Source organism: Pseudorca crassidens, chromosome 12, assembly GCF_039906515.1.
Source record: "Pseudorca crassidens isolate mPseCra1 chromosome 12, mPseCra1.hap1, whole genome shotgun sequence".
Lineage (NCBI taxonomy): Eukaryota > Metazoa > Chordata > Mammalia > Artiodactyla > Delphinidae > Pseudorca > Pseudorca crassidens.
This window is the reverse complement of record NC_090307.1, coordinates 2,938,342-2,948,089: the sequence shown is the minus strand read 5'-3', so window position 1 is coordinate 2,948,089 and position 9,748 is coordinate 2,938,342. Positions and strand designations below refer to the sequence as shown.

Here is a 9,748-nt window from a genome sequence, read left to right as displayed (position 1 = left end):
GGATCTTCCTGGACCGGGAATTGAATCCGTGTCCCCTGCATTGGCAGGCGGATTCTTAACCACTGCACCACCAGGGAAGTCCCAGCATTTTATCTGACATTAACCAACTTAGCCACGGTTTACTCACCACTCACTTCATGTATTTAAGATTTTTCTTGAGGAGACTAAGGGTCCTCAAAGCTGAGTCCTGCTTCACATCACCCACGAGTGTCCAGCATCTTCCAGAATCTGGGTCATGGGGTCCATCCGTGCCGTGTGTATATCCCGACCACCAAATACACCACACATGGGACTCGATATTGAATTAAAGATTAGGTGACCAATCAATGAGTCTTTGGGTTCCTGACCAAATCTTTCCACCATAAATTGTAGAATCTCGACGTTTTAATGAACCAAGTAGGAAGCCCGCTTCTTCAGGTCAGAGGTCAGAGGTGATTCAGGTTGAGGGGCTGCTGTGCTTTGCTGGTGGTGACTGAGCCCTTGAGACGGGGCACACGGGGCTGTCAGATCTCCTGGTGACACGACCACGCCACGTACCACGGGACCTTCTCATATTAAATCACGTTGTGACCTGCTGTGATCCCAGCAGGTGTTCCCCAGGAGACGCTCCCATTCTCATCCGAGCCCACGAACACCTGGGACAGGAGTCCGTGGAAACTCCCGCCTCCCCCAGGTGGCTGCCGGACTGAGGACACGGGGGGAGGAAGCTGCCACACGGGGTGAGAATTGGGCTGCGTCTGCCTGCGATGCTGACACCATGATGCTCGAGGACGCAGGATGGTCCAAAGTCCGGGGACCGAGCAGCTGGCTCCCCTCCTGCGGCTGGATCCCGGCTTTCCTTTATCCGCAGGGAGCATCTGACGGTGCTGAGGGCATCGTGGGTGTCGTGTCCTTACAACGCCGCTCCCGTCGTAACAGATGGACTCTGTCTTTTCCTCACTGGCGTTCGTCTTCCGTATGACGTTTCTTCCAGCTGGAAGAGGAGTTGACTGGACCCTCTTAGCAGTCAGGGCTTTGGTCGTAGTTGGATGTCGGCAGGGAAGTGATGGCCTGTTTGGATGAAGAGTCAGCGGAAGTGACGGCTGGGCTGTTACTCTGACGAGAAAACATGGGACCCGAATATGGTGAAGTTTGTCCCTGCCCAGCTGCCCTGTGAACACGGTTCTGTGCCAGGGATGGCAAGTGCCCTCCTGGAGCCTCAGATCTGCATGAACACGGCCCCAGTGGCACGGTAGGCTCGCCGTGGCTCCACGGGGTCATCCCAACTCCCAACCCCCTTCCAGGTTTAAGCCTGAAAAGCTGACACGTGGTTAGAACCTGGGCTCAGCCGTCAAAGCCCCAGATGGGCAGCCGCGGAAATCCACAGGGTCTTCCTTGCTCTCCAGTCCAGGAAGTGCGAAATCCGGTCCCGTTTTTGTTAGTTTTTGCCAGATGGTCTTTCAACATTAGAACATAAGTCACACCGTGTCACTAGATCCCGGGGACCTCCCCATTCAGGGCCAGGGTCAGAGCGCTCAGGAGGGTCCCGGGACCCTCTGTGGGGGGAGCCCCTTACCCCTCCCACCGGTCACTCGGTGCCGCTGCCGCAGCCGCCTCCCTCCTCCGGGACATGGCCAGGCCTCCCCATGCTCCGTCAGCGGTCAGCCAGGAGCCCCGTCCCCGTGCCAGGCCAGCCCCTGCCCCCGTTTGCGCCCCTGCGCCCGCCACCCGCTCCGCCGGGCCGTGTCTGGGCGCCCCTTCTGGAATCCCGATGGCCTGGAGGGCACAGAGGGGCACGTTCGCGCTCAGCCCATCCCGCCTCCCCGCCACCATGCACCCTGTGTTTTCTGTCGCCCTCCCGACAGGACGACACGGCTCCTTTAAGACGCGGCGGCCTGCGCGTAAGCCTTCGCCTGCACGTGACGACGCACCGAGCGTGCGCTCAGCAAAGCCCGGCGCAGAACCCGCGGGGCCGCGGCGCTGCCGCCGGGCCGGGGCCCCCGGCGCCACGCCCGGAGCAAAGCCCGTCACTGTGTTAGTCCCGAGGCCTCCGCCACCGCCGCGAAGCCCCTTCCCAAGGCTCTCGGGGCCCCAAGCCTCAGGCGGTGGCGGCATGTTTCCGAGGCTGCGCCTCGTGCCCCAGGGTCTGTGACCTTCCTACGAGGAGCCGTCAGCGGGCCCGGGGCGCTCCTGCGACCGGCCGAGGGCGAGCGAACGGAGGCCGCACACGTCTCTCCTGCCACCTGGAAGTCGCCTCGGCGTCGGGCGGCCAGCGGCGCAGGACGCCGGGGCGGAGCCCGCCGCCCTCAGCCCGTCTGCTCCAGGCCCAGCCCGGCTCCCGGCCCTCCCGTCTCCGGGCCGTCCGGCTTCCTCACAGGTGAGCTTGGCCTCGGTCAGAAGGCAGCCCTGGACGTGGGCGCCCCCGACCTCCCCCGGGAGGGAGGCTCTGAGAGGCCTGGGGGGAAGGGCCACTGCCGGCCCCCGTCCGAGTCCAGAACCTTCCTTTCCCGCTTCCGTGCGGCTCAGGCCCGGGGTGATGGCGCCCGTCCCCCGTCGGAGCCCCTCCGGAGATGTCGGGTGCTCCGAGTGAGGCCGTCTTGTCGCCAGCGGGGGGTGGGGGGCCGGGCAGAAGGCGTTGTGCCCGCTCCACCGTCACAGCGGCTCCGGCCACGCGTCCGTCACCCCGTCGTCCGGAGGACAAGCCGAGCCTCAGGGAGCCCGGGGGCCCAGGTCACGCACTGACGGACGTGGCTCTGACGCCCGGGTTAACCGACGGGACGGGTGCCCGCGGTCCCCGGGGCCTCTCGTCCATCCAGCCGTCTTCCCCTCGTGTCCCCATGGCTGCCGCCGGTTCCCTCAGGGACGGAGGTGCTGCTGTCTGACCTTCCAGGCCCCCGTGCCTCCCGGGCCCCGGCTGTAACCACGGCGACCCCGTCGTCCGCAAGCTCCCCGAGGGGCCCCGGCCTGGCGCCCGGCGCCGCCCCTGTTCAGGCGGGCCCTGGAGGAGCGCTTGGCGGGGCAGGGATGGCACGTGGGGCGCTGACCGCAGAGAAGCGGCGCGGGGACGAGCCAGAGGCCGGCAGTCCCAGCCCTGTCCCTGAACCCGCCCCCGCGCCGCCCGCCTTAAGAAGGTGGCTTACCAGCTTGAAGATTCTGGAAAGCGTGCCCTGGGCGTCATGCCCCTTGAGGCCCTTGTGACCCGATTTGTAGTCGGAAGCTCTGCCCCCGTAACCGAATCCTGGCTTCTGGCTCTCGGCTCCCTGCAAGAGAGGACGGGCGCTCTCAGTCTGTCCATGCGGCCTGGGCAGCACAGACCCTTCCCATCTGCTTCCCTGGAGGCATCAGCAGCCTTCAGACTTGGTGAAATTTGGGGGCTCCTACCTTTCTAACGTGCACAGACAAAATTCCCAATTCTCCAGCCTGGAGGAGCCTCTCCAGGACGACCAGGACCAGCTCCCCTGGCCGCGGCCTGGGTGCCCTGAGTGTGGACGGTGAACCGGGACCAGGGTCCTTCCAGGGGCTCTGGGCTGGGAGCCGGTCACCGTAGAGGGGAGGGGGCGGGTCCTGGCTGGGAAGCCCTGTCCCCCAGGCCGTGCACCTGGGCACAGCCCCAGAGCCAGCCACCTGGACGGGTCTCAGCAACCCCCCACCCTGGCTGTGTGACCTTGGGCAAGTGTTGGAGCCTCTCTGAGCTTTGGTTTCCTCTTCTATAAAATGGGGATAATGGATGCTCTGCTCTGAGAACGGAGCCTGCGGCTCTGAACTTTCGAGCTTGTTGTTGTTATGGGGAGGGGGGTTCCCCTGGCAGCTCTCAGCCTGGTCTCCAGCTGCCCCGGGAGCCCTTCTCACTTCAGGGAAGATGGAGAAAAATTGCCTTCGTGACACGTAGCAATGACAAGTGATTACTGAAATGTAAGGATATGTGTGTCTCTAGGACCAGTCTGCATTCTAATGCGCTTTAGTTTCAAAGGGAAACTTCCACTGTGAACACAAGAAAGGAATGGGGGAAACTCTGATGCTCAGACATAAGGAATGTTAGCCTTTGGGGGTAACGGGTGTCCAGCCTGGGGTGCGACATTCCTCCAGGGGTGAACCACACATCCTGTCTGCGTCACGGATCTTATGCAACGGACAGGCTCTGAGGTCTCACTTCAGGTTTCGCCAACAAGAAGTAGGAAGCTCTCTGTCTGGCCTCTTCTGAGAATTCTATACACAAAATAAAACCGACTCCTGATCGAGACCCCAGAACCCTTTGCCTCAGGCTGCAGCGCTTTCCAATTTCACGAGGGTGCCTTAGGGCTGGAAGGAGCTTGGGAAACCATGGGATCGATCCCTCTGGTTTAGGCTCCAGAAGCTTCCAGATTCCTCCAGTCCACCCCTCTCGTGTTGGAACTGAAGCTGGACCAGGGCCATCTGTCCAGGCACACCCCCTGCCCTGCACCCCAAGCTACTTCTCTTCAGCCCAGGTTTGGGAACAGACATTGGCCACTCAGCTACTTTCACGTGAAGGTTTGGTTTCAAGGGTTATCAAGTGTGCAAGGGACAGGGGCAGTGAAGATCCAAGACCACATACGAGAGGAGCCCAGAACTGCCCTGAATCCCAGAGGTTTCCATGGACACGCTCGCTGCATCATGGTCCAGGGTCGGGGGGGTGGTTAAAGAGGACTGAGCCAAAGGACAGACACAGAAGTTGTCGAGATCCACGCCTTCCCGTGCAAGTGCTAAATCGTTCTCTTACTCTGCTGTTTTCTCCAAAAATAAAGAGCTTCTGAGAATTAAATTCAAGGATTGGTTTTCAGATTAATAATCTGCTTAAATTTTCTCCTTTCAAACTCTTGGTCACTTACATCTTTGGACAACCTAGAATTTACCAAAAAACATACAACATAGTTTAGAAAACTGGTGGGACTTTCAGGAACTCCAAACGGGAAGACAGTCGTGTGGCTCTAGGAAACCGACAAACCAGCTCACGGAATACGGAGCAGGATTTTACTTTGGAAAAAAAGAGAAAATTAGCAGACATTAGTGGGACCAAACACGGAGACGTGAGAGGCATGCAAAGGCCGTGCTGTTAGCTGCCGGGCTGAAGTGGCCTTTAAACGACTGGAAGAAACATGGTCTTTCCCCCTCCCATCACTCCACGTTCGCCGATGGCTTCGCCCTGGTTCACGCCTAGAAGGTTAGAGGCAGCTCAAGCGGTTACTAAAATCAGATTTCTGTGTCAAAAGTGGGTCCCATTCTTCAGCATCATCTTTGTCTCCTGCTGGCACAGAAAGTCAGTCATTAATTGTCCCTGAGGGCTGGCCCGTGTCGATTCCCTACGTTATCATCACCTTTCGGCAAATTCATGAGGTCAGGAAAACGCTCACGCGTATTTGTATAAAACGTTCTAGCAAATATCTCAGTTCATACTTCAATGTAATGATGCGTTGGGGCAGTTTATGGAAGCCTCCCCTGCCTTTTCTCTGAGGGTGGCTCCCCCCTCCCTCCTCCCTTCCTTCCTTCCTTCCTTTTCTTTCTTTCTAAAGTCATTCATTGATTTCTATGATGCTTGTTAATTGGGTATCAAGGATTTGTAGGTTCTGCACTAGCAATATATTGTGTCTCCAAGGACATTGGAGGATGTGTTTCTAAGGATACTGTGTCTCCCAGACAGACACAGTTCCTGGCCTATAGATTAGTGTTTCTCTTTTTATTCTGGAGATTTTACAAAGTAAGAACTCTATCTAATATTTGCTAGTAAGTATGGTCGATAGATTTAGTTAAAATATAGATAGGCATTTAAAGTTGGTTCAGACACAAAATTTTACCAGAAAGTGAACAAATCAGCCATTTAAAATCTACATGGGTTAAACGAAGATTTTAATCTTCTTTAAAATCTTCTCAGAAACTCCTAAAAAGGTTTTCCTGGATGGCTTGATATCCAAGCTTTAGTTATGACTAAATCAAAACCCAAGCCAAAATCTTTTGGATCACTTAGGTTATAAACTGAATGACTGAATTTAGCATCTTTTTGTCTTGTGAGCAGAATCATTTTTTTCTCCCCAAAATGTCAACATCTGGCAGGGGAGGGAGTGCGGGCTGTTTGGACAGGCCCACATGCAGGCTGCAGGGACCCATTTTTCCTCATCTGACCTTTTGGAAGGAAATCAGGAATTTTCTCATACGTGGAGTCACTCCTTCCCTGGGGAGGAGCCCAGGGGAGTCTCCTAGGAGCCCTTTGGTGCCTGGGCCCTGGGTCATGAAAACAGGAGTGTGAACCCAGCTGGAAGGAAGGACCGGCTGCGGCGGAAGCAGCGGGGACAAGCTGGGTGGGATGGGAAGGAAGGCGGGCCCAGAGAGCAGCTGAAGCAGGACAGAAGGAGCAGCTGAGTGGCCGTGAGGAGGGAGAGGCAACGGGTAGACGCACATTTGCCACCTACCCAGCTCAATCTGCTGAGGGACAGTCCTCGCCCCTGTGTGAGGAGAAGAGAAAGAGGGACATGGTGACCAGCGTGGGGAAACGTTCTCTGCACGAGACAGGAAACACAGTCAGGACAACACAGTGCTGAGATGGCAGACAGGTTTTGGCACACGCGCCCTATCCTGAGGGTGGCCGTGGCCCCGGGGAGCTGCCCAGGGAGGATTTCAGATTGGGGTTGAGAGGGAAGGGAGCTGGGATGGTGAGCGCTGTCTGCACGGCAGCAGGCGGGAAGGGGTGTCACGCGCGGCTCAGCCTGTCCTGCATGGGCTCCACGTGACAAGACATTTTGGGGTGCAGTCAGGGAGCTCTGAGTCCAGCCCTCCTTTTGATCCGTTTAGGGATTTCAGGGAAGGGCTGTAAAGTGATGACTCAACACATTGGGAGGGCTTACCTTTCCTTGTGATGGAGGAGGTGTGCGAGGTGTCACCTGCAAAGACACGGGAGAATGGTGAGCGGGGGTGGGGTCCCTGCTTCACAGCAGCCCTGACCCTCCTCGTGAGAGCCTCCTGTTGTCACCATGTCACCTCGTGTTGTCACCTGGCTTGTTGCTAGTTCCCTGCTAGCTCCTGCTTGCTGGGAGGGTCTGGTATCTATTGGTATAAGAAGCCACCCACTCAGTCTGCCCGGCGTCCCCATTCTGTTTTAGTTGAGAGAGAAATATACGATTTGAGAATGTGAAAGTATCCAATGCTACCTCGATCTTCCAGAGCACACAGAAAGTGTTTGAGAGGATGGGAAACACACCAAAGGCTCTGCAGCCACAGAGGCGATTCCTCTTGGCGTGTGCTCCCATGACACACACCCTCTCGCAGGTGACGGAGACGGTGAGCGTCACCACCATCCTCTCTGGGGTGGGCAGTCAAGGGCCCCTGGTATTCGAGCCTCAAAAAGGACGCCCTCAGGTGTGCGACTCCTCAAGCTCCCTGATCAACATGAAAATACCATCTTGGATGTCTGCTGCACAAAGTTTATAATTAGAGCCTGTGGCTTTGTTTTTAAGATGTTATTTTTTAGAGAAGTTTTAGGTTTCTAGAAAACTTGCACAGCAATTGCAGACAGTTCTCATGACCCCTCTGCCCTGTGCACAGCACCCCTGGCTCTCGTGTGGTCCACTTGTTACAACTGAGCCAATGTCAATACATTAACCAGGGTCTGTGGACTCTGTGCTGTACATTCTGTGGATTTTGACAAATGTATGAGGTGTCTCCGCTGTCACGGGATCATTGAGAGGAGACTCGCTGCTCCCAAATCCCGGGCACTCCTAGTCTATTCATCCCTCCTGCCCCTGCACCCCGATCTTCTTACCGTCTCCAGAGTTTTGCAAAGCTTGTATTTTTGAACTAAGCATCTCCTACTAGCTTAGTCTCAAAAGGAGTGAGTTCTTTGGTAGAACTCAAAGTTTTAACACAAAGTTAAGCTGCAGATGCAGCTCAGACCTTGGGACCAGGTGCTGGCCCTGGGCTCCCGAGGCCAACCTCACCCTGAGGAAGTGGGAGGCGTCACCTGGGGATACACTCAGAGCCCCCATCATGGATTACAGCTGTGTCACATGGAGATATACTCAGACCCCTTGTGGATCAGAGCTTAGTGTCACCTGGGGACATACTCGGGCCCTCGTGGACTGGGGCAGGGCCGACGCCCCTCACCCCTCTAATCAGTCCCCTCCCACCGTGGCTGCCACTCACGATGTTCTTGAAGAAGTGCACTACGGGGTTTTCATCTTGGGGCCGCCCGTGCTGCGCCTTCTGGGGCAGGGAGCCATAGTGGGTGGCTCTGGCCGCGTGGTGTCCATCCTGAAAGACAGGACGCGTGGTCTCAGGGCAGGCTGGACCCTCTGCTGTCTGGGGAAGCTGCCTCTGCTCCTCTGTGGATCTGGATACTTTTGGAGACCTGATGCTAGGAAGCTGCTGACGTCACAGGATTGCAGCCAGGCGGGTGGGGTCTGGGCGGTGCTGTCCCCACAGGTCCCTCCTCGGCTGACCTCCTCGCCACTGCAAACGCCCCCTCGGGAGCCCTCCCGACGGGAAGGCCAAGCTCAGGGGGGAGCATCGCCAGCCTCCCCGGACGTGGGCTCCACCTTCAGAAGCGCTGACAGAGCCTGCGAGCTGGTGGTCCCAGGAGGAGGGGGCCTCGCCTGGAGCCCTGGCAGAGAGGACGGTGCTTGTGCACACCCCCTGCTATGGGAGTGTGGGAGGTCGTGAGAATGAGGGGATCAGGAAACGTCTGGAAGGTCAGAGGAATCCCCTGAAAGCCCGTCAGGTAAATGCGCCAAAGCCTCGTGCACACCTCCTCCATCGCCAGCTCGGTGCTTGTGGTTCGAAAGGACCCTTACTGTTCAGAAGACACTGTTGCCACCGAAAAGTCTAAATTGGGCTTCTCGGGAATTTAATGCATTTAATGGGCTTAGTTTCACTGGTGATACCTGCACCCCTGACTGGGCTGTCACTGGAGTAACAAGTGCATCGTCCCTGGCACTAGTTACAGGTACACTGTACCTGGTACTAGTTACAGGTGCATTCTCCTTGGTACCAGTGACAGGTGCATTATCTCCAGTACTAGTTACAGGTGCATTGTCCTTAGTACAAGTTATAGGTGCATTCTCCTTGGTACTAGTTACAGGTGCATTATCTCTGGTACTAGTTACGGGTGCATTGTGTCTGGTACTAGTTACAGGTGCATTATCTCTGGTACTAGTTACAGGTGCATTATCTGTGGTACTAGTTACAGGTGCATTGTCCCCGGCACTAGTTACAGGTGCATTGTCCTTGGTACTAGTTACAGGTGCATTGTCCTTGGTACTAGTTATAGGTGAATTCTCCTTGGTACTAGTTACAGGTGCATTGTCCCTGGTACTAGTTACAGGTGCATTGTCCTTGGTACTATTTACAGGTGCATTGTCCTTGGTACTAGTTACAGGTGCATTATCTCTGGTACTAGTTATAGGTGAATTCTCCTTGGTACTAGTTACAGGTGCACTGTCTCTGATACTACTTACAGGTGCACTGTTCCTGATACTACTTACAGGTACATTGTCCCTGGTACTAGTTACAGGTGCATTGTCCCTGGTACTAGTTACAGGTGCATTATCTCTGGTACTAGTTACAGGTGCAGTGTCCCCAGTACTAGTTACAGGTGCAGTGTCCCTGGTACTAGTTACAGGTGTATTATCTCCGGTACTAGTTACAGGTGCATTGTCCCTGATACTCGTTACAGATGCATTGTCCCTGGTACTAGTTACAGGTGCATTGTCCCTGGTGCTAGTTACAGGTGCATTATCTCCGGTACTAGTTACAGGTGCATTGTCCC

At 56.2% G+C, this 9,748-nt stretch overlaps 1 protein-coding gene across 5 annotated transcripts in view; it reads right to left on the bottom strand.

The window, feature by feature from the left end:
• MBP (myelin basic protein) overlaps positions 1 to 9,748 on the bottom strand; it is a 112,945-nt gene that overhangs the window by 2,776 nt on the left and 100,421 nt on the right. For 2 of the 5 annotated variants that reach the window (XM_067698810.1, XM_067698812.1), the window contains 4 exons: positions 8,128 to 8,235; positions 6,834 to 6,869; positions 6,402 to 6,434; positions 3,120 to 3,239 (listed from right to left, as the gene is read on the bottom strand). In XM_067698810.1, the coding sequence (XP_067554911.1) occupies positions 3,120 to 3,239; positions 6,402 to 6,434; positions 6,834 to 6,869; positions 8,128 to 8,235 (297 nt within the window). The remainder of the gene's footprint in view (positions 1 to 3,119; positions 3,240 to 6,401; positions 6,435 to 6,833; positions 6,870 to 8,127; positions 8,236 to 9,748) is intronic. The other 3 variants (XM_067698811.1, XM_067698813.1, XM_067698814.1) reach the window with 2 other exon arrangements.